At 39.9% G+C, this 25,354-nt stretch overlaps 1 protein-coding gene across 6 annotated transcripts in view; it reads right to left on the bottom strand.

The window, feature by feature from the left end:
* KIF4A (kinesin family member 4A) overlaps positions 1-25,354 on the bottom strand; it is a 91,123-nt gene that overhangs the window by 65,516 nt on the left and 253 nt on the right. For 4 of the 6 annotated variants that reach the window (XM_074323590.1, XM_019748006.2, XM_074323588.1 and 1 more), the window contains exons 2-7: positions 24,906-25,046; positions 24,684-24,798; positions 21,365-21,555; positions 19,905-19,997; positions 17,255-17,421; positions 16,928-17,022 (exon numbers count right to left, since the gene is read on the bottom strand). In XM_074323590.1, coding sequence (XP_074179691.1) covers positions 16,928-17,022; positions 17,255-17,421; positions 19,905-19,997; positions 21,365-21,555; positions 24,684-24,798; positions 24,906-25,025 — 781 coding nt within the window. In that variant the 5' untranslated portion in view covers positions 25,026-25,046. Of the gene's footprint in view, positions 1-16,927; positions 17,023-17,254; positions 17,422-19,904; positions 19,998-21,364; positions 21,556-24,683; positions 24,799-24,905; positions 25,047-25,156; positions 25,297-25,354 lie in introns of those variants that run through there. The other 2 variants (XM_074323586.1, XM_074323587.1) reach the window with 2 other exon arrangements.

The following is a 25,354-nucleotide window of genomic DNA, read 5'->3' as shown; positions in this document are numbered from 1 at the left end:
TAACAGCAGAAGCTATTAAATGGAACCAACCTAAATGTTTATTGATAAGGAATAACATAATAAATACAATGGCATATCTCCACAGTATATAGATGTCACAAAGAACATGGCATATATATATATATATATATATATATATATATCCATATACATACACACACATTAATAGGGAACAGTCTTAACAAATATCATTTAGTAGGAAAAATAAAGAGCAGAGTAGAACAGAGTACATAATATGCTTCCATTTGTATAGAAAGAGAATTTTAGAGATGTGGACTGGGAATTTAGGGAAAGTGAAAAAATTACCTTTCATTATATTGCATTAAAAAAGCCTTTTATTTCAAAGTAATTAGAAACTCACAGGAAGTTGCAGAAAAAAGTATGGAAAGGTCTTCTGCACCTTCACCCAGCCTCCCCCAATGGTAACATCTTGCATAATAACTACAGTAGGGTATCAAACCCGGGAAATTAACACTGGCACGATCCCCAGAGCGGATTTACATGTCACGTGTGTGTGCATGTAGTTGTGTGCACTTTTAGCACAGGTAAAACTTCACGTAAGTATCACCGTAATCAAGATACAGAACTGTCCTATCACCCTATACAAGCACACCTGCCCTGTCACCCCCAATCCCTAACCCCTGGCAACTACTAATCTGTTCCCCCCTATGACTTTGTTACTTCAACAATGTATAAATGGCACCATACAATCATGATATCGGCCTGTTTTCCAAGTAGAATCATCAGCAGCAGCATCAGCATCAGCAGCAGCAGTATCCATCCAAGTGCTGTCTGTATCAAAAGTTCATTCCTTTTACTGCTGAGTATTATTAGCTGGCATGCATGGATGTACCAGTTTGCTTAACCATTCACCTGCTGATGGATGTTTAGTTGGGTCTAGTTTGGGGTTATTCCAAACAGAGCAGCTATGAGCACTCATGTACCGGGTTTTGAGTGAACACACGCCTTCTCTGGGATAAACGCCCACTAGTGCAACTGCTGTATTGTATGGCGAGCATACGTTCAGTTTTGGAAGATACTACTGGACTATTTTCCAGAGTGGCCTACCTTTCTCCATTCCCAACGGCAATGTATGAGAGACCCAGTGTCTCCACATTCTTGCCAGTATTTGGTATTGTCACCATTTTTTTCTTTGAGCTATTCTGAGAGGTGTGCAGTGATAGGTAGCTCATTGTGGTTTCTATCTGCATTTCCTTAATGACTAAGGATATCGAGCATCTCTTCATGGGCTTATTGCCATCTGTGTATCCTCTTCATGAAGTATCTGGTCATGTCTTTTGCCCACTTTCTAGTTGGACTGAGTTTTAGCACTGAGTTTTAGAGTTCTTTATATATGCTAGATACAAGTCTTTTGCTGAACGCATTGCATTTTTATCATGGAAAATGTTATGATATGCCAGTTAATGTAAAGAAAGAAACTGTGATCATAAAAATAGCTATAATATTCTTACTGTTTGACGATTGACTTACTCATTGTTACAAATTTGGACTTATAAATTTATGTGAATTTAAAATCTTTTAAAAAATATATTTCGACTGTTAGAATTTGTTGTAAGATTTCATTTAAAAAGAGTTCCTCTGCTTTAAAAGGAAGGCAGATTAAAAACATCTGTGACAGATGATAGAAACAAATGAAAGGTTTAAAGAGGGGTTAAACACGATCAAGTTGGCATTTCAGAATTATATTTGGAAGGTAGATTTGGGAATAAAAAACTGGTGTTTAAGAAACCAGTTATTGAACATCTATTGTGTGCCAGATACAATGCTTGGCACAGGGGGCAGGAAAGTAAGAACTGGTCTCTACCTTCAAGGAACTCAAACTCTACTGGAAAAAACAGACAAGTAAATAATTACAATGAAAAGGGAGCATGCTGTGAGACTTGGCAGGGTGGCAATTGACTGGGAGGAGAGGTCTTATTATATTAATACATTAATATTTGCTCCAAAAGACACATTAGAGCTGATGGTCCTGCTAGGTCTTATTTTCAGGGAAACATGGTATATAGGTTTTTAGGTAAATGCATTTGTCAAAACCCAGCAAATATACATTTACATTTTGTTTCTCCTTTTAAATTTTACATTTATTAAACCCCAGTTAATAATGTGTAAGCTCAAGTATTTAGATGTAAAATTTACAAATATTAAACCCCAGTTAATAATATGTAAGCTCAAGTATTTAGATGTAAGTATACTGATGTATGCAACTTACTTTAAAATGCATTTTAAAAAAGAATATGGATTAAAGAGTGGCTAGACGGACAGATATGTAATAAAGCAAATAGAGTAAAATGTTAATGGTGGAATCCAGATGCTAAGTATAGGAGTTTTCCTGTAAAATCTTTCAACTTTGCTGTGTCTTTGAAAAAAATCATAATAAAATGTTACAAAAGAAGACTATGGAGCATCAATTGATGGAAAGATTTTGACCGAAAGTAGAGGTTTCAACGGTGGGTGACATCTGAATTATAAACTGAAGTCTTCATAGGAACTGCTAGTCGGACCCAAAGGGAGAAAGAACTCAGGCATTCAATGAGCATCCATGACAACGTGTTAGGCCCTAGGGGTTCAAAGATGAATGAGACACAGTTCCCACTTTCAACTGACTGCTGTTTTGGGGAGTCAGCCAGATAAGGAGATGACTGGAATATAGAATTGAGGTTCTGTTAGTGTAGGAAGGAGGTAAGTACTAGATGGGGTGGGGGGAGGAATTGGAGGTGGTCAAGGAAAGTTTCTTCAAGGGGATGAAATCGGAGCTGAGCTCTGAAGGACAAAATAGGATGAGCCTCGTGAAGACAGAGAGAAGACGTTTCTGGCAGAGAGAGCAGAATGTACAAAGACGCACAGACAAGAGAGAAATTCGCATACTTAGTATGGCTGAGCAGATTGCGAGGAACGGGTAGGGAGAGGGGAAGCGAGGCGGGTAGGCAGGGCTGGAGCACAGAGGCCTCGCAAAGGCCTGTGGTCCTAGCTGAGGAGCTCCTGTTTAGAAAGGACCTTGGCTGCTGGTTGTGCGATGACTGGAAAGGGTACCCGACTGAAGGGAGACCCCAACTGGAAAGCTTGCTATAAGCTAAGAAATGGTGAAGGTCTGAATGAAGGCAGTGGTAGTAGGGTTAGAGAAAAGAAAGTGATGTGAGAGAGGAGTGAGTGAGGCTGACAGGACTTGGTAACTGAAGGGATTGGGAGAAGGAACCAGAGCGAAGGAGAGTATGGAATGATGCCTTGGGTTCGGATGGGGATGCTTGGGGGGATGCTGGTATTATTTACTGCAGTTGCTGGAGGGCCCGGGAGGGATGAGCAGTTCAGTTTTAGATGCGTGGCATGGGAGGTACCTGTGGGACATTCCTGAGGTGGCAATGAGATGGCAAGGACACTGAGGCTGAAATGTAGATGTGATGCATGGGCTGGAGGTAGAGGCTTGGCAGCAGCAGCACATAGGTAGCAGCTACAAGCATCTAAGTATGGAGGTGGCAAGGTGATGGGCTGAACAGTGTCAAGAGAAAAAAAAAATCCCAGGACAGAACCTGGGTGTTTCCGGTGTGGGTGGGTGGGAAAAGAGGAGGCTGAGAAAGAGTCCTCAGAAAAGTAAGAGGAAACCCAGGAGAAGACAGTGTCACAGGTCTGAGGGAGGAACGAATGCCCAGAAGAAGGGGCAGGATGTCCAACACACAGTCACCAAGTGAGGGGAAGACTGAAAGAGCCTAATGGATCCACTTGTTCAGGTTACCGGGGGACCTGAGCAGGGACAGTTTCAACGGGCTGACGATGGAGGGCTCGCAAGGAGCAGAGTGAACGGAAGACAGCAGTAGTGTGAGGAGGATGAAGGATTTTGTTTTGTTTTAAAATGGGAAAAACCATTAGTATGCTTCTATGCTGAGGGGGAAAAGCCAATAGAGAAGGAAGAACAGGCACGCTTTCTAGAACCAGGTTTCCAGGCCAGTGGGGAGAAAGAAAACAACCCAGCAGAGAACATACAAGTACAATGACACAGGTCTGAAACAGAAGTACTGTTTGGGAAACGATGAATACACTGCTGTGGCTGGAACCCTGTAGTTTGTGAGGAAATGGTGGGCGATGAAGGTGGAAATATAGGGGTGCCAGAAAACGGCCATGTAGCCCCCTGACAGTATGTACTTTCAGAGGTGAAAAAATACATTGGAAGATGCTATGGTTACAAAGAGCAACATCAAAAGCCCCAAACTTAAGGGGCGACCGGATGGCTCAGTTAGTTAGAGTGCGAGCTCTCAACAACAAGGTTGCTGGTTCAATTCCCACATGGGATGGTGAGCTGCGCCTCCTGCAACTAAACACTGAAAACGGGGCCGGCCTGGTGGCTCAGGTGGTTGGAGCTCCATGCTCCTATCTCCGAAGGCTGCCAGTTTGATTCCCACATGGGCCAGTGGACTCTCAACCACAAGGTTGCTGGTTCAACTCGAGTCCCGCAAGGGATAGTGGGCTCTGCCCCCTGCAACTAAGATTGAACATGGCACCTTGAGCTGAGCTGCCACTGAGCTCCCGGATGGCTCAGTTGGTTGGAGTGTGTCCTCTCAACCACAAGGTTGCCGGTTCAACTCCCACAAGGGATGGTGGGCTGCTCCCACTGCAACTAGCAACGGCCACTGGACCTGGAGCTGAGCTGCACCCTCCACAACTAAGATTGAAAGGACAACAACTTGACTTGGAAAACAAAAAGCCCTGGAAGTACACACTGTTCCCCAATAAAGTCCTGTTCCCCTTCCCCAATAAAATCTTTGGGAAGAAAAAAAAAGATTGAAAACGGCGACTGGACTTAGAGCTGAGCTGCGCCGTCCACAACTAGATTGAAGGACGACTTGACTCGGCTGATGGGCTCTGGAGAAACACAGTGTTCCCCAATATTCCCCAATAAAAATTAAAAAAAGAGCCCCAAACTTAAGTTGGACTTTGAAAGATGGCTATGTTGTAGATAGTGAGGGGGGCAGGCAAATAGATGCATTCTGGGAGAAAAAAGGAGATGGCTGTAGTGAAAGTGCACAGAAGGCAGGATGAGCAGGCCATGCTGTGGAGGCCGTGGGGCTGCAGTGAGAGTGAGCAGGGAAGCTGTGACAGACAGCTGAGGAGCTGGGCTGGGCCAGGGTACGAATGGTCTGGAAGGCATGGCTTTGTCCTGTAAGCAGTGATGTGCCACTGTGTTTCCAATCAGGGGAGGCAGCATGTACAAAGCAGTATTCTGAGCAGATTAATGGATCTATGGCATTTAGAATGTGATGCCTCCTAGGAGCGAAAGCGTTTGCAGCCGCTTGGTCAGGTGTGCAGGGCGAAGGCACGGGCTTTGCACAGTCAGTAGGAAGACACTGGAAGTGGGTGCGTCTCCACAGTACTGCTAAGGAAGAATCAACAGCAGGTAGTGTGTACTTATTCCCAATTGAGGAGATCATGCTGGGTGTAGTAATTAGCACCATGCAACAGGAAGAAGAAAAAGCAAGAGACTGAAAAGGAATAGTCTGAGTTAGGAAAAGAACTAGGAGAGCGAGGATTTACAAACCAGGGGAAGAGTTTCAAGAAAGTTATGCTCAAGTGTCAGTGCCACAGAGCGCTCAGATAAGATGGGTACTGCAAAGAACCAAGTTGTTTTGCTCATAAAGGTAGAATGGTTCTGGCATGGTGGGTGAAGACAGACTATCAAGATGGTGACTCAATCAGGCTCCCATATCCAAAATCAATATTAAAAAACACATTTTACTTCCATACACCAAAAACAAAGTTAGAACACAAAATTTAAAAAGATTCTATTTGTCCTGTTTAAATGGATTTGTTCAGTTTGTGAAAATTCAGCAAGGTATTCACTTATGCTATATGTATTTTTCTGTTTGTATATTATATTCAAATAAAAAGATTTTAAAATATAACTTCCAATACTGTCAAAATACAACTTACCTAAGAATAGAACAAAAGACATATAAGACTTCTACAGGGAAAATGACTGAGAAATACTAAAGAAGTCCTAAATAGATGGGAGACAGACTATGTATATAGATTTGGAGGACTTAATTTGAATTAATAGTGCCCAGAAACAGACCACCTGCATATTGGGCACTGTATATATATCACAGAAGTGGCACCACTCATCAGTCGGGGAAAGGATGGACTTTTAAATAAACAGTGCTGGGACACATGGGAATTTATATGGAAAACAAAATTGGACCCCTACATCATACCAAGTACAGAAAACAGTTGTAGGTGGATTAAAGACTTAAATGTGAAAGGCTAAGTGATGATGCTTCTGTTAGACAACATAGAAGAATATCTTCAAGACCTTGGGGGACTAAAGGAGTTCTTAAATAAGACACAAAATAAAAGAATCATAAATGAAAACAGAGTAAAAAGACAAGCCAGGGATGAGGGGGAAGATATTAATACTTACAAAACACGTGGGGGTGGGGAAGTTTGCAATTAATATAACTGAACAGTGACGAGACTCTACAGTATACATGTAAAGAACTACTTTTTGAAATCAGTAAGAAAAAGAGACAATAGAAAAATGGGCAAGATCTAGAATAGACATTTTACAGAAAAGAAAATATACGTGGCCAATAAACATATGAAAAGGTGACTGATCCCTTTAGTCATCGAGGTAATGAAAATTAAAACGACAGTCAGGATTATCATTGCACAACCGTTAAGATTGGAAAAACTTGTAAATTCTGCCAAAACAGTGCTGGGGAGTGTGGAGCCACAAGGACTCTTATGCACTGGAACACTCTGGAAGACAGCTGGGTGTATATGTACCCCATGACCCAGTAATTCTAGGTATATAGCCTGGCAAATTCTTACACATATGCATCAGGATACATCGACAAGAATGTTCATAAGGGCATTGATGAGTATTGCCCCAAACTGGAAACAAGTGAAATATCCATGTACAGTAGAAAGAATAAATAGTGGTGCAGTCATACAATGGGATACCATATGAAAATGGAAATAAAGAAACTACAGCTGTACGCAACATAGGTGAATCCCTCACACACAACGTTGAATGAAAGACGTAAGACACAAAAGAATGTAGACAGCATGATTCCATTGCTGAAAAGTTGAAAAATAGACAAAACTAAATCATGCTGTTTAGAGATGTATACACAGGAGGTACTACTAAAAAAAGGCGGGATTACAAAAACGCAAGGGAATTACTATCACAGAAGTCAGGACCGGTTGGTTACCTCTAGAGGAAAGGGAGGGCGTTGTGACCCGAGAGGGGCATACAGGGGTGCTGGAAACGTTCTATTTTTCAATCTAAGTGATAGCTACGTGTGCTCACGTTATAATTATTTATTAAACTATAGACACAATTTATGCAGTTTTCTGTCTGTATGCTATAGGTCACCGAAAAATGTAACTAAGAGTGAATGACGTGTTGCTAAGCAGCACAGATTTCTTTGAGGAGATAGGGTAGCAGGAGGATTCAGGATTGAAGGAATATGGGTCCAAGAATGTTCATAGCAGCACTGCTCATAATAGCCCCAAACTGGAACTTACCCAAATGCCCACCCAACACTACAAAGGAAAAATAAATTGTGGCACAGTCACCAATGGAATACAGAGAGCAATGAAAATGAACTACAACTCCAGGCAATAACAGGGATGGCTCTCATGAGCACGAGGTTGACTTAGGGTTACCAGAGTTGGCAAAAGAAAAACTACAGGCATCCAGTTAAATCTGAATTTCAGATAAACGATGAATCATTTTTAATGAACGTATGTTCCATGCAAAATGATTCATCATTTATCTAAAATTCAGGATTTAACTGGACGTCCTTTATTTTCTCTAGTGACCTTACATTGAACAAAAGGAATCAGATACAAAGGTTACTCTTTGGGGAAGACAGAGACTGACCTGGGCACAAGCGGTACTTCTGGGGTGTTTGTAATATTGTTTCTGGATGTGGATGCTGGTGAGATAAGTTTGTTCACATTGTAAACAGTCATCAAAGTGGAAAATTATGATTTGGGCATTTTTTATGTATGCTGTATTATACCTCAATTGAATAATCTGTTATCCATCTGTAATCTGTTTATAATCTATCTGGCAGTGAGCTGAATATTTTATATTCAAAGTTACAACAAAAAATAAACTTAACAAGAAAGGTACAGCACCCACACTGACAGAAGGGAGAAAAATACCTTGAATAGGTCATTTAATCTAGAATAGAAATGGTCTATAAATATAAAAGTATGTTCAACTTCACTGATAACTACAGGAAAGAAAATGAGATACCATTTTTCACTTATGAAATTGCTAATAATACTTAGTAGAAAAGTTACAAAACCTTAGAAAAATGAATAATCTCACGCTTTCATGGGAATTTCGTAGTATGTTTTAAGAACATAGATGGATTTTGGGAAGATGGTAGGTTAAAGATACCCAGACCCCCTTTATTCCCAAGTCTGATCCATCTACTCTGTTCTTGAGCCAAGTAGGTGCTGAGAGAGTGAGGTGACAGGGTGGGTCTGAGACCCGAGAGTAAGGGGTGACACAGAGTTTTCATCCCTGGACCAAATGAGAAGCCTGGGCCAAAGGCCTGGGGTATGATGTAGTAGAGCCAAGAGCAAGGATGAAATATGACTCCTGGTGATGGCTTGGCCGCAGGACTGTGAACCCCTAGGGGACAGTCGAGATTGCCTATGTGACTGTGCCACGTTGCTATGGATCTGAAAATGCTGAGAGGAAACTGAGGACGTGGGTTGGGTCCTCTCTACCTTGACAGAAGGCCAGCACCAGGGAACAAGAAAGAGGAGAGAGAGCCCTCCTCTCGATGGCTTCTCAGGGTGTGACAAGCTAGCTGATTGGCACGAGGACTGCTTCCACAGTGCTGGCTTATGGATACAGACCACTGTGCCTTTTCCACTCACACAGCTGCTATGACTGAAGGCACCCCAGCATTGGATTTGAGCCCCAGGGAGTGGACAAAGGAAAATAACAATACACATAAGTGGACCCAGAAACCAAAGAGAGGAAATTGCAGAAACTTAGAATAGGCCTTTAAGGAAATAGAGTTGCTGAAGGAAACAGACAACTTGAGCTTTAAAAAGATCACTCAAGATTACAGTACAGCATAAAAAAAGACTTTCTGCAACTAAAGGAATTAAATACTGCGCACGCAAACCATTAGCAATTATCATGCCAAATATTAAAACACTGAAACCATTCCAATTAGAAGCAGAAACTAGATCCCCCCACTGAGGAAAGCGATTTTACAAGCCCAGGGTGTATCCTTTAGCATCCTTTTCCTTGCTAATAAACAAAAAATAAGAGAATTAGATAACAGGAATAAATGTTGGCAAAGAGATCATTTTCTTTTTACTGATGTGATTTTATACTAAGAAAACCCAAGACTCCAAAAAAAGAAAAAAAACCCCAAACAACCAAAACCTTAGAGCTACATACATCGAGATGGATGAATCTCTCAACCATAACACTGAGCAGGGAAAAAAAGTGACGAACACACATACATTATGAGACCACTTACGAAAAGTTTAGAAACAGGCAAAATACCCGCACATATTGCAAAGGGACACAAGAATAAGGAAATTAATGGAAAAAATAAAGACCACATTCATAATGGAAGTTAAACTCACCCCTCAGTCTGATGCAGCCGGCCGTCATTCCTTACTACTCCACTGGCAAAGACCACCAAAACCTCCAGACAAACCCACATGTCTCTTCTCAGTCCTCGGCTTATGTAACCACTCTGAAGCACCTGACACAGGTGACAATCCCTTCTTTCTAGAAACTCTTATCTTGGTTTTTAGCTACTACATACCCTCCAGTGTCTTTCTGACCTCTTTGATTGGCTCCTTTACCCTCGACTCTGACATATCGGTGCTCCTCACTGATATTATCCATGCTTTCTCTACACAACTCGCCTGGGCAACCTCCAGAGATTCCAAATATTGACCTCCAGCTCAGAACGCTATACCCAACAGAACACATCCTCTTTTCAAATACACATGGAATATTAACAAAGACCAAACAAGATTCACACTAAATTTCAAAAACCAGAAATCACATACATTTATTGAACATAATGCAACATATCAGAAATTAACAACAAAAGGATACATAGAAATGCCTTCTACATAACTCTTAGGTTAAACAGAAAATTAAAAAGGAAATATCATCCTATTTAGAGATGAACAGAGTACTATTTCTCAGAATTATAAGATTATATCCAAATGGTACTTAAGGGAAAATGAATAGCTTTAAATGTATCTTTTTAGACAAAGACAATTAAAAATAAATGATCTATACCACCAAAAGAGAGGTAATCAAATGGTATGCACAAATAAGAGGGAAAAATTGATTCTGAATGTGATTTAGTTTCCAGATCCAACTACCACTTTGTGGGAAATACAGAGGACAGAGAAACATGTTAAAACTACATAGACATACAATCAGTGATATTCAGACTACGAGAAATTCTACAAGACAACCTGATTTCTTCAATAAAAGAATTCCAGCAAGTTGAGGGGTAAGGAGCTATGGAGGGGGTACCTATAGATTGAGAGACTTGAAAGACCTATTAAAAACAATGTGTAGATTTTGTTTGGATCCTGATTCAAATAAATAAAGTCAATGAAACCATTGGAAATTTGAACACTGACTAGGTATTTGATGATATTAAGGCATTATTATTAATTGTTAATTGGTTGTATTTTTTTTAAAGAATCCTTTTTTTTTCAGATGCAAAGTGAAATAAACAATAAATCTGGGATTCGCTTCAAAATAATACCAGAGGGAGAAAGTGGTTAGGATACAGGTGAGGCAAGGCAAGACAGGTCATAAATTAAGTTATTGTTGAAACTGCATGACAGATACCTGGGGGTTCATTACACCATCCTGAGCCCTTCTAAATATGCTTGAAAAGCTTTAAAAAAAAAAGAAAAGGAATAGAGGAAAAGAAGAGAACTAAGTTTTCACACTCAGGAAGCAATAAAAAAATACTGTAATAAAACAAAATAAAACAACCTAGGAGGAAGTCATTCATAGAGAGTAAAAAAGGAAAAAGTAATTAATCAATAATTCTGTCAAATATGATAGAAAAAATGGAAACGATATAGAAACAAATGAACTTAGAGACATTATAGATATAGAGGTTAAAATATAAAGTAAATCTATGTATAATATTATACCAATAAATTTGACAACCTAGACAAAATGAATAATGTTCTAAGAAAATATAAATTAACAAAGTTGGCTCAAGATATAGAAAATCAAATCTTCAAGAAACCTTAAGAGATAATTCCCACATTATATAAACTGTAGCAGAGCACAGAAAAAACGGAAAGTTTCTCAACTCATTTTATAGTTAGCAAAACCTTGAAACCAAAACCGGACTAGGAGAGCACACACACACACAAAGTTAGAGGTCCCTTTCTCATAGGAACAGATATATAAACGTCCTAAATTGGAAACTAGTACATGAAATCCAGCAATGTTCACAAATAATGGTCAATTGGAGATAATTCAATGATAGAAAATTTACTTTTACAATTCATTCTATTAACAGATTAAATGAAGAAAAACTACATGATGATTAATTCCCAATACATGATAAAATTCATCAATCATTTCTTATTTTAAAACTATATAATTCTTAGCAAACAAGGAATAAAAGGCTATCTCCTTAACCTGATAAAGGCTATTGACCAGAAATGTACAATGGTTAGTTAAAGGTGAAACACTAGCACTATTACAGTTAGGGTACAAAAAAGACTGAAAAAAGATGAGGATGGCTACTACCACCGGTACTATTCAACTTTATAATGAAAAAAGATCAGAAGAGAAGTCAGGTATAAATGTTGGAAAGTAAGAGGTCAAAGTGTCTGCTTGAAAAAAAGTTAACACCACCTAGAAAATCCAAGAAACACAACTGGCAGTGAAACACAGAAAGCGATTCAGCAATGAGGTTAGATACAAGATGAAATTTTGAAAATTAATACTTCTAGACAGGACCAGAAAACAAAATAGAAAAAAGATACTTAAAAATCAATGAAAATATCACATTCCAGAGTAAGCCTCCGATGATACATGGTGTAAGAATTCTATTAAGACACTCTAAGAGCTGAAAGACACAGGAGAAGGCGTGAATAAACGCGGAACGCATGTTCCTGATAGGCAGGCTCAATTTCCCTGAAATTGATCCATAAATTGAATGCAGTTCTCAATAAAAATCTCCCCAAAATTGTTCATAGAACTCGACAACCTGATTCTAAAGTTGGTCTGGAAGAGAATAATCAAAAAAGTTCTGATAAAAGAAAAGGGAAGCTTGCCTTCCCAGAGATTAAACCATACCATAAGTAGATCTAGTAAAAGGTTTAAGAATAAATCAATACACTAAGGCAGGAGAGCCAGAAATAGACCCACATACATCTATCACCCTGATAACAGTAGTAACCATCTGACACCATACGTAGTCACTACAATATTATTGACTATATCCCTATCACTGTGAATACTGTGTAACTACCAATTTGTACTTCTTTTTTTTTTAAAAAAAAAAACTTTTATTTTTACTTTAAACGTGTTTTTCCAGGATCCATCAGCTCCAAGTCAAGAAGTTGTTTCAATCTAGTTGTGCAGGGCACAGCTCACAGTGGCGCATGTGGGGATCAAATGGGCAACCTTGTTGTTAAGAGCATCACACTCTAATCAACTGAGTCAACTGGACGCCCCAATTTGTGCTTCTTAATTCCTTCACCTTTTTCACCCACACCTCAACCCCCTCTCCCATCTGGCAACCATCAAAATGTTCTCTGTAACTATGAGTGTGTTTCTATTTTATTTATTTGTTAATTTTGTTCTTTAGAGTCCACATATAAGCGAAACCACATTGCATCTCTCTGTCTGACATACTCCACTCAACACAGTACCCTCCAGGTCCATTCATGCCACCACAGATGACCAGGACCCATTCCCTTCCATGGCCAAGCAATATTCCATTGTATATATGTGCCACCTCCTCTTTATCTTTCTTCCATAGGCAATGGTTATTTAGATATGATGCCAAATGCACAACTAACAAGAGAAAAAGTAGATGAATGGACTTCATCAAAATTTTTAAAATGTGTACTTCAAAGGACACCATCAATAGAGTGAGAAAACAACCCAAAGAATGGGAGAAAAATTTGGAAAGCATATATTTGATAAGGGGCTAGTATTCAGAATATATAAACACATACAACTCAATAATAAAAATAAATAACCCAATTAAAAATGTACAAAGTATCTGAACGAACATTTTTCCAAAGATACACAAATTGCCAATAAGCACATGAAACAGTGTTCAACATCATTAGCCATCTGGGAAATGCAAACCAAAACCACAATGAGCTACCACTTCACACCCACTAGGATGGCTATAATTAAAGACATAATAAAACCGAAGATACGGAAAAATTGGAATCCTTATATATTGTTAGCAAGAATGTCAAATGGTACAGTTGCTGTGAAAAACAGTCTGGCAGTTCTTCAGAAAGATAACATTGAATACCATATGACCGTAATCCTGCTCTTAGGTGTATACCCAAGAGAAATGAAAACATACATCCACACAAAAATTTGTACATCAATGCTCATAGCAGCATTATTCATAATAACCAAAAGTGGAAAAAACCCAAATGTCTATCAAGAAATGAATGGATAAATAAAAAGTCAATGTATTCTCATAATAGAATATTTTTTGGCAATGAAAAGAAATGAAGGGCTGCTAGATGCCGCACCATGGATGAACCTTGAAAACATTATGTTAAGTGAAAGAAGCCAGTCACAAAAGACCACATACTGCATGATTACTCTTAGATGGAATGTCCAGAATAGGCAAATCCATAGAGACAGAGAGAGGATTGGTCAATACTTGGAAGGGAGGGCGGCGTTGGGGAAAAATAGGGAGTGAATATGTGTGGGTTTCTTTTTTTGGGTGATGAAAATATTCTAAAATGTGTTGTGGTAATGGTTATACAACTTGGTAAACATACTGAAAATCACCAAATTGTACACTTTAAAAGGGTGAAGTTTATGCTATATTAATTACATCTTAATTAAAAAAAAAAAAATGTAAAAAGAAAAACAAAAAACAGAAACAGAAAAAAAAAAAGAAAAAAGAAAAAAGTGAAAACAAAAAAAGAAACAAAAAATAATTAAAAAAACAAAAAATTTTTAAAAAAGGAAGAGACAAAAAAAGAAAAAAACGAAAAAACAAACAAAAAAACCCAAAAAAACCCCAAAAAGTGAAAAAACAAAAACAAGCAAACAAATAAAAAAAAGAAAAAAAGAAATGTAACCAGTTACCATATGACCCAGCTATTACACCCTAATGTATATCTAAAGAGAAATTAAAACATTTGTCCACACAAATACTTATACACAAATGTTCACAGAGCAATGGTTAAAATAGCCAAATTGGATACAACTGAAAAAATGTTCAATACCCATAGTATGAAATGTGATGCAGCAGTAAAAGGGAATGAGGTATTGATCCACGGTACAACATGGCCGATCCTTGAAAATCCCCTAACAGTGCACGAGGGGTCCCTTTTCTCCACATCCTTGCCAACACTTGCTGTTTGTTGACTACTTGGTGGGAATGTAAATTGGTGCAGCCACTAAAGGAAAAGAGTATGGAGGTTCCTCAAAATATTAAAAATAGAACTACCATATGACCCAAAAATTCCACTTCTGGGGATTTATCTGAAGAAAACAAAAACACTAATTTAAAAAGATTATCTGCACCTCCATATTCACTGCAGCGTAATTTACAAGAGCCAAAATATGGAAGCAACCTAGGAGTCCATGGATGAATGGATAAAGATGTGTACACACACACACACACACACACACACACACACACACACACACACACTGGAATATTACTCTGCAATAAAAAAAGAATGAAATCTTGCCAGTTGCAACAACATGGATAGACCCAGAGGATATTATGCTAAGTGTAATAAGTCAGATAGAGAAAGACAAATACCATATGCTCTCACTTATATGTGGAATCCAAAGAACAGAATAAACGAACAAACAAAACAAACAGATTCACCAATACAGAGAACAAACTGATGGTTGCTAGAGGGGAGGGTGTAGAGGGATGGGGGAAAAACGTGACGGGGAATAAGAGGTACAAACCTCCAGTTATAAAAGAAATAAGTCACAGGATGTCATGTACAGCACAGGGAACATAGTCAATAATATCGTAGTAACTCTGTATGCTGATAGCTGGTTACTAGACTTATCTTGGTGACCACACTGTAAGGTGTATAAATGTCGAATCACTATGCTGTACACTTGAAACTAATATACTACTGCATGTCAACTATAATAAAAAAAAATCACATGATGAATCTTTTTAAAAAGAAATGAAAAACCTTCTTTAAGTGAAACAAGCCAGTCACAAAAGACCACATATTATATGATTATATTTATATGAAATACAGGTTAGTAGTTGCTTAGGGTTAGAGAAGGGGTGGGAATGGGTAGTTAGTGCTAATGGGCATGGCGTTCTTTGGGGGAGATGAAAATGTTCTAAAATGAGATTGTGGTGGTGGCTGCACAACTCGGTGAATACACTAAAATCTGCTGAAGTTTACGGTTTAAATGGGGGAATTGGATGGCATGTGAATTATATCTCAATAAAGCCATTAAAAAATAGCTCAGAAATGTGCACCTAAAAAAAGATAAGAGGCACAAGACCTTTAAAAATAGTATGAAGAAGGTGAAATTTCAAAGTGCAAACGGAAAACAAAAAGGGCACTTTTAAATACATTCAGGACAAAAAGCTGAACAAGGAAGAAATAGGTGTGTGCCCTGTGCCAGTGGTATAATAATATGAATGACAGAGGTAAAATTCCTCAATTACTATTTTTGCTTCTGCCTTCTCAGTTCCCGAGGGAACTGAAGCCTAATGTGAGTAAAGAAGTAGTAAGTGAGACCTCACCTACTATAAGAAGAGTTCAAATATCTTGGACCCGATGAATTACAGCCAAGGGAACTGAGAGTAATTTCAAATGAGAACGCTGAAGCGGTGTCAGTGATGTTTGAGGAATCACGCAGAAAGATGTTCCAGAAGACTGGGCAGATGTAATTTCAATTTTCAAAAAAAGATGTAAAAGCTAATTCCAAAAATTACAGACCAGTGCATCTGATATAAGTCTCCTAAATTATTACAGGGTTGCTTGCGAGAACCTCAAGACGGAAGAGTCAGCACTAGAAGCCAGCCTGAATTCACTAAGAGTCAATTTAGGCTCCTCCCTATTTCTCCTCTGTACTGTCACTGAGCTGGTAGCTATGAGATATGGTGGACACATGTGGACTTTAGTGAGGCATTTGATGACATCTTGGATGAGATCCTTACGCACAAAACTGAGAAATGGAGCTGGTTGTTAATTTTGGTTAGAGAGATTAATAACCATTTAAAAGCCCATTCCAACAGCATGCAGATTACCAGGTCACTATCATGCTAGACCATGGATTCTTCTAGCCTTAGAAGCGTCATCATTTACACCCAACAACTTACATGAAGATACGGAAACCATGCTGATGAGGTTTATAAGTGACAACATCTGGGAAGGATAGTGAATACTGGAGGATACTGACTTTAATCATAAGTGGTTGGGGGTAAAACAAAACAAAAACTAAAACTTGCCTGGACCAGATGAAATCAAACCAAGGGCCACATCCAAATCTCACACCTAAATTAGAAAAATGAGTGCAAGGGAAAGAAACAATTTTTCACTATTTCTGAAATCAGCCTCAAGCTTGAATTGTAGGTACTGTCAGAATGTGACCTGAATTCCCCCAGTCAAGGTACCAACAATACCAGTAAGAGCACTAGGAAGTCTGATCTACAACCGTGGCCTTAATTCTTCTCACCCTCTTTTAGACGATCCCCTTCAGCCTTGGTTTTCTTCTGTCTTTCCGACCCAGCAAGGTCTACGAGGTGCAGCTTGGAGCGAAAGCTGCTGTTCCTGAGAGAATGACAGGAAGACACAGTGAGAAGGGCACACACGCGTGAGGGGAGCTGGGTATCACAGCTGACCCGCCAGCTCTCGTTTTCCTTCAGGTCAGTCAAAATGGCCCCGCTGGTTGCTGTGCTGCGTAATGACGTCAGATGATTTGTGAAATCAACTGAAGAAGCAACCTAACATTCAACTTTAGTAGGACTAACATGAAAACTCTGGACCCTGAACTGTAACTTACTTGTCATTTTTCTTTCTTTGCTCTATGGAGATTGTAAAGATGGCATGAGAGCGGGATGACTGGGAGTTCATAGCTGTGGAGGCCACAGTCCGACAGTTGTTGCCCTGCTCCAAACAGGAAACAGTATCCAGGGCAACGACCACAGTCTTCTCAGTGAGACCCACAATCTAATTCAGAGAGAGAAAAAACTCCCTTATGATTCGTACTTCAAGTACTTCATCAGAAATACAAGAATTGGTGGCTGAAAAAAATAACATCTCGATGTTCCAGCAGAAGCTTCATAAAGAGGAATGCCATGGTTTTAACTAGCAACTCTGTGACCATTGTGATCCCTGCAGACCCAGGAGGTCTCTGATCTCCTCTGGGGGCTTCCAAAACATGGTGCCAGCCATTACTGGAGCTACAAAAGATATCCGGCGTTTAGATGCCTTCCAGAGACAGCAAGGGCAACCCAAACAGCTACCTTCTCCTCTGTGTGACCCTACGTTCGTCCCTAACCTTCTCACCCGTTTTGCACCTCATTTTCACTAGGGGAAACAGCATGGTATGGTTTCCACTGGAAACCAGAAACCAGGGAGTGAGAAAGACAGGGTCCTAGGCTTGCTGCCATAGCTACCCAGGAGAGTTTGTACAAGTTAAAATCTCTTGGAGCCTCTGGAGTTTGAACCAGATGACTATGGAATCCCTTCTAGCACCAATATGCTATGATTTGATTACTCCACAGCTCTCAAATCTACATCGGTACCCTAATTTCTAGTCTTTTATTTGTAATTACCCTCTGAAATCGGTAAATTATAAACCAGTCATCTTCTTCCCAGTAACACTGAATCTTTCCACTGCGTCCCCACTTCTATTACTATCTCTGTTCTCGACACCTCAGATTCACCTTCAGCTCCCCCATTCCCCCGTATACCATCTGTCACCAAGTCCTAGCCCCTCTTCTTTTTAATCCACGGTCTCCTTTTCCTTTCCACATCTACTTGCCTTTTCCAGGCCCGTATCACTTCATGCCTGAAAAATAAGGCAGTTTCCCCAAGTGGATATCCGCATCCTCATCTTTCTCCTTTTCAATCCATTTCTGTTTAGTCTTCCTAAAACCCCACTCCCTAAAATGGCACCAAAAATGTCACCACCACGAAGCCCTGTGCTCGATAATGAGGGTACGAAGGGATTTTCAGGTACTCTTCTAACCTGCAGGAGCTAACGTAGTTAGAGAGATATCCACATAAGATGAAAACTTGTTAAAAGTAGTCACAGTGATCTTTCATTTGGAATTATTAAAAGCTTATCCACTGTTCACAGGGATGGAAACTAAACTCTTTCATTCGGCTTCATGATCTCGTCCTAACTTATCTCCTATGACTTCCCAACCCATATCCTCAAATCTAGGTCTAGTCTTAGTACCCCCAAGTGTATTTTCTGCTTCCTTGCTGAAACTATTCCTTACAACAATATGCTTACTTCTTATCTCAACTTACATTCCCTTCATCCCATCTGAAGAGTGCTTACAGACTTGTCCTTCCCCCCCGAGTTGACTCTGAATTCTACACTTCTTTGGATTGCACATTAGACCTCAGACAAGGCTTGGGATGTAATCCTGCCTTAGCCGGGCCAAGGGCTGGCTCACTACTAACACTCGTTCTGGCGACAGCATGCATTGTACCCAGGTTTCTTATCCGTACCACCCGGACTGTCTGCTGTGTTCCAAGCTTATCAGGCTTTCCAAATAGGTCCGATCATTCAGGCCTTGCTTTGCTACTTGGCGAATGACTTAACAACCCCGAAGGAAAGAAGAGGCCAGAAGCACGAGCACCTGTCTCTCAGGCACCTGTACCCTAAGCCTCCGCCTTTCCGTGCGGGAAAGGAAGATGGGGAGGACAGTCTTTTCCCAAGTTTCCCCAAGCGGGTACTACCTATTCCCATCCGCTTCCAGCCTCACATTCTCCCGCTCCTGAATACTCCAGCTGGTGTTAGACCCACGCCCTGCCTGTTTTCAACACTGCCTCCGGATTTGGCCCACTCCCACATACAGAACTCCCAACCTTGCCTCAACTTTTCTGTTCAGCTATAGCTCCTATTCCCACGTCTCTACCATGTGGAAGAGGCCTCTCAATAAGCAAGCTCTTCTTCCTATGGTATTTATGAATAAAAAAATGTTATATGACTTACCTTGCTAATTTTTAAATATCATCCCAGAGCCTGGCACCATGTCTATTCCAGTGTTGTCCAACAGAATTTTCTGTGACCATGGGTAAGTTTTATATCTGTGCCATCCCATACACGAGCCTTGATGTGTGGCTGGTGTAACTGAGGGACTGAATTTCACATTTCATTCCATTTTTGTTTATTTGAGTTTAAATAGCCATTTGTGGCAGTGGCTACCGTACTGGACAGCCCAGCCTTAGAACTCTGTAAATAGCTAATAAATATTTAAGTGATATTAGCATTATTTCTAGAGGTAACAGGAAGGTGATAAAATTCCCTTCTCCACAAGAGAGCCCATCTAGGAATTCGAGATTAATGAAGGGAATTAGGACCACACAAAATCTGAAAGACGGTAGTAGTCACTTAAAACCATAATGGCAAATAAAAGGGATGTGAACTTCAGTAGTGAACAACATTTAATAATAATTAGTAATAATAAACACACCTTTATGCCTTCCTTAGGATCCTCCCGTATATTTATTTGAGAGGCTTTCTCACGAGATGGGCATAGAAGATCCAAGATTTCTTCATTGTAAATCTGGTATTGTTGAAAATAAAGTGGTAAAAACAAGATGTTAACAGTGGTAATCTCGAGGTGGTGGCATCACATATGATTTTAAAAATCCTTTGTGACTTTCTGCATTAAAATTTTTTACAACAAACTTTATTTTTTTAATTAAGAAAAGGACTTTAACCCTACATGCAATCATCTGATACTTACACGAATGCATTCACATATCACTTGCAACAAAATTGAGACTACTCTAAGACAGTCTCCTAGGAATAGCAGATACAATGAAAAGTAACACGGGTACCCAAATTCACTTCTTTGATGGTCTCATAACAGTGTCACCCTCATCAATTTTGTTAAATTTTAAGTAGCAGGTCCTTAGTGGAGGGTGGAAGTGGGAAGCAAAAGCGAGAAGTAGCAACCAGTATTTTAACAACTACCAGAACTTTAAGTATTTAGAACAGTGTTTAGCACACAGTAACCACCATATTTGTTTGTTATTATCACTGTAGCTACTATTTAACATACCTGGTTCCTAAGTTACTTTTTCATTTCAGTACTTTGACCACAACTAGGTTAACCAAGACATTCAAGAAAGCGAATCTTAATGATGCTTAACTCCCCATCTTCCTACTATACACCTCCCATACCTATTAAGATTCGACTTCAGGATGGAGTAGTCACATATAATTTATAAATGCATGCTTAAATCATATATGTTTAATTATTGCTCCTTAAGGACGAGACATATCACTGTTATGGAACCAACCAGCTAGTTTCTCAGAAGCCATAAGTTCCTGAAACATGCGTTTTTTGGTGTCACGAGGTTAGATATAAGTGGTCAATCTACTTGTATACTGATATACACCAGAATAAAAATGCCCACAAGGGCAGGGATTTTTATCTGTTTCATTCACTGACATATCCCAAGTGCCCATAACATGGCCTGTAACATAGTAGGTACTCAATAAATACCTGTTGCATAAACACGCTCTAGCATCACTTACCCAGCTCAGTATGTCACACAACTTTGATAACTTTCTTCATCAAGTAGCAGCATTATCACTTAAGCCTCAAAACAGTACAGGGAAATCAAATATTTTTTTTCTACAGACTGTACAGGGAATCAATAAGAGAGGCCAAACTGGAATTAAAGAATTCCTATCATCTTTTTATATGGCGATGCCAACTCCTCTGACAATCAGATTAAACAGACTATTCTGATAACAAGGAAAGAACTGAGCCAGTAAGTGTTCTCTGTCAATCTATTAAAACGTAATTTATGAAAAATGCGATTAACTAATTTGAGTCATGCCAGGAAAAACCTGATTAGGATTTGTTTTTCTACCCAAAGATAAATTTAAACTCAGAATAATTAAAGATAAATCATTTACCTCCAAGTATGACACTTTCAGAGTAAATTCGAAGTCACTCTTCTTATCAATTTCTTTGAAGAGCAGTTGTATTACCCTAGGAATGACCCCAACTGTTGGTTCATTTTCTTGCTCTGCAGTGTATGCACCTCCCATCGAATAGGTTTTTCCAGAGCCAGTCTGTCCATAGGCCAGGACGGTTGCATTGTATCCTGGCAAAATAGAGGTCAGATGCACAGAGGTGCTCATATATTTTCACCCAACCAGTGCACTCCATTTCCTTCAGCGATTACTTGTAACAAAACTGAGACCGCTCTCTTAAGATCAGGGTCTCTTAGGAATAGCAGACACAGAGAAAAGTTATATGGGTTGCCATGACTTTGCAATACTTCAAATAAGCAAAGAAGAAAAATACCAACCCCAGAATGTGTGTCCCTCTTGAGAGCCCTTGAAAGCTAGGAAGTAAAACACTTACAGATATGACTGAGATGATGAAGTTGGCCAAGTCACTGTCAAAAAGCCACTCAGAGCTTTATAATTCTACTCTCTCTCTCCTTCAAGCAACTCTAAATTATGGGAATTAAATGAAAGTCTTAGAAGCTCCATAAATAGAAGGGATTCCAACATGTATTTATTTGATTAACAGAGTAGAGTCTTCATTTGAAAAGGCAACAAAGTTGCTTTTTATAGTCACTCAAAGCACCTACTCCGTATCTGAACTCTCAGACTGCATCTGGACCATATCATCAGGCTCCTCCCAGAAATGTCAGCATTTAAGTATGACTCCACGTGATAGATGTCCTTTGCTTTTTTTTCTTTTAAAAAGAACTTGTTTGTCTAAATGAAGACCTTGATGTTCTGAAAGATCATAAGATGTTAAACTGAGATCGTCACGAGGAGATTGCTGGTATCGCCTGGCATGACTATGGGGCAAGGGAATAACGTTCCATAACCTTCTGCGATACCACAGATATGTGTGTATAGTAATAACTGGGGAAAGCAAGTGTCAGCACTTTTTACAAAATACTCAGGGCTCTGTGGTATTGGGAGTTCAGAGTACAAGAGGGTGCTGTTGAGATGGCTCAAAAATACTGGCTTTGTCTTTGTAGAGCAATGCTAACCAAACACATATACCAAGGGTGCCCAAAAAATGTATACAAGCGGACACTTTGGTCAACGTTGCTCAAGCAGTAGTTGGCCATAATCAGAAGTGTCTGGATGCTGATGGGAACCACTTTGAGCCTCTCTTGTAATTGCAGGAGTCACACGTGACTTGTATTCATCTTTTGTTGTCAGTACATATTGAGTATTACAATTTTAATACAGTTTTCCTTTCTTAAAATGTGTATACATTTTTTCGGCACCCTCTGTATATACTGGAATCATTTTCCACATTACAGTGCTTCTAAAGACTGTAATTTAATTCTCATAGTTTCCCAAGTTCAAAATGTGAAAGTAGAACTATAGTGTAGTGCTCTTACGAAGCTGTGAAGGTACATGCTGAGGAGGATGACCAGATAATGAAGACTCTGGAAACCTTAAACTTATTGTTTCAGGAATGGCTCAAGGGAAGGAGGGACGGTTAATAATCAGGAGAGACTTACAATAATATAATGGTTTTCCAAATAAGCAAATAGGAGAAAGATTAACTTTATAGTGCAGAAGCCTGGCAGATAACACCTTGCTCAAATGAGCAAAATGAACATCAGCAGTAATGGAACAAATCAGAAGCATGTGATGCCTGACAGGATTCAGTAAGAATACAGCGATACTTCTGTGATATTTCTGCTAAAGATACACAACCTGAATCTAATAATAAATAAACATCAGACAAACTCAAATTGAGAAACAGTTTGCAAAATAACTGACCTGCGATCTTCAAAAGTGTCATGATTATGAAGGTCAAAAAAAGACTGAAGAAGTTTTCGAATGAACGAGACTGCAGAGGCAGGGCAACTAAATATAACATGTGATTTTGAACTAGACCCTTTACTATAAAGGATATAATTGAGGCAATTGGTGAAACTTGAATGGGGTCTGAGGACTGGATGGTAGTGATGTAGCAGTGCCAATTTCATGATTTTGATGGTTGTATTGTAGTCATGTAGGAGAAAGTCCTTGTTTGTAGCAAATATACACTAAAGTATTCAGGGGGCTTCAGGTGAACAACTCATCTCAAACAGTTTAGGAAAAAAAGTTCTTTATGCTCTTCTTACAACATTTCTATAAGTTTGAGATTATTGCTTTAATTTTTTAAAAATTTGAAACAAAGTATTCAATGTGTCCAGAGTCATGACATCATTAAAAAGTGGGGAAAAAATGTGAATGCTGTTGCCTGGAGGGCTTCTGTTTGTCTAGAAGGATGAACTAACACCACTGGGTAGAAATGACCAGGAAGCACATTTCATCTGAATATAATCTAATGCAATTAGAGTTGTCCAAAAAACCAGTCAATAGGACTAGCCTATGAATCCGTGAGTTCCCTGTGAAAAAACATTTAAGTAGACACTGACAGTTCACTTTACAGAGGTATGACTAGAAAGCTTTGAATCCTGAATAACCACTGTACTAGAATAATAACTGAAGACCTCTCAGATACTGTTCCCTTCTTCAGAGTCTGCTATGGTCTTCAATAACGCTAAATCCTTAGCTTCTGCAATGAAGAGTACTAACTGGCCAGTATTCAGGGCCTTTAGGAAATCTTCTCTACCTAAAAGAATTCTGCTCATCATTCAAGACCTATCTCAAAGTTTCCCGAAGCTGTGAAATTCACCTCAAATTCCCCAAGCATCCTTCTGGTTTTCATACTACTTCATATGAGGGCACTGCTACTTCTATAGCAGGACTATTGCATATTTTTAACTTCTAAAATAGTTTTCCTTAAAGATCGGTGCAAAAAGTTTAAAATTGTTTATGTATTCAAAATTGTGTATGCAGTCATCTACTTCTACTCCTGTTGGTGGACTCTGAACTCCTCCAGGACCCGGAAGCTCTATTATTTATCTCTGAATCCCTCCACCGGTTTGGCACTGCGTGGGCCTCAAGCAGGCAGGCACGCTCGCTGATCATCAGTCCCCATCAAAGAGCTTAGACTGGAATGAGATTCCAGGACAAACAAAAATACATACAAGTCAAAGGTGAGCAGAACCACAGAAAGCAAATACAGTATAAAACTAGATTCCAGGGTGTGGAGACGTTCACGTGACACTGCACTAGCGCCCAGGCTGTGGGCCTTTTGAAGGCAGGACCCACGTTCATCCATTGCTGTATTTGCAGCATCCAAGCACAGTGCCTAACACACAGTATTCGCTCAAGAACCGTTTGACTGAAACAGCCTTACCTTTAAATACACCTTTTATGAGCGGCGCTACTGCCGTATTGAAGACTTCTTCCTGTTCAGTAGAGGGGTCAAACACAAAATCGTAGGTGAAGGATTTGTCAGTACCAACCACCACCTAGAGGAGGCAAGGGAAAAGGAGTAAGAATAACGAAAGGCCAGACCACGCCCCTCACTGCCTTTCGGCCCCAGGTGTTCAGAGACAGGCCCAGCACTGCTACGCACCTGCGGTTCCCCGGGTACGAAGGAAAGGCACATCTGGCAGCCCTCACTAATCTCTTTGGGGACCAGAGGGCGACATCGCAGTGCCACTCTTACAGGAATTCCCTTCACCTCTTCCTTCATGATCCTATCACAGCACCGTCTCTGGGGAACAAAAAAACGAGGCTTGCTGATGAATCTTGCTGGGTTGGCAGGGGTGGGAGGGGGTCGTCCCTGAGTTCCCGCCCTCCGCAGATGGGGGTGGGTTACGGAACTCAGCGGTAGCTGAGGCGGCCTCCCCCTCGCAGCGGGATCGCTGCCGCTGGAGAGTCACAGTCCTTCAGACGCGGCCACCGAAGGACTGCCAACAGCCCGACACTTTGAAGACAGCAAAGTGGCGCCTGAAATGGAAAAGAAAGCCCCCGGCGGAGACGACGACAAAGACTCACGGCCCCAGGGTACCGGGAAAGGCG

Source organism: Rhinolophus sinicus, chromosome X, assembly GCF_036562045.2.
Source record: "Rhinolophus sinicus isolate RSC01 chromosome X, ASM3656204v1, whole genome shotgun sequence".
NCBI lineage: Eukaryota > Metazoa > Chordata > Mammalia > Chiroptera > Rhinolophidae > Rhinolophus > Rhinolophus sinicus.
The sequence above is the reverse complement of the archived record's forward strand: the minus strand, read 5'-3'. Positions and strand labels throughout refer to the sequence as shown.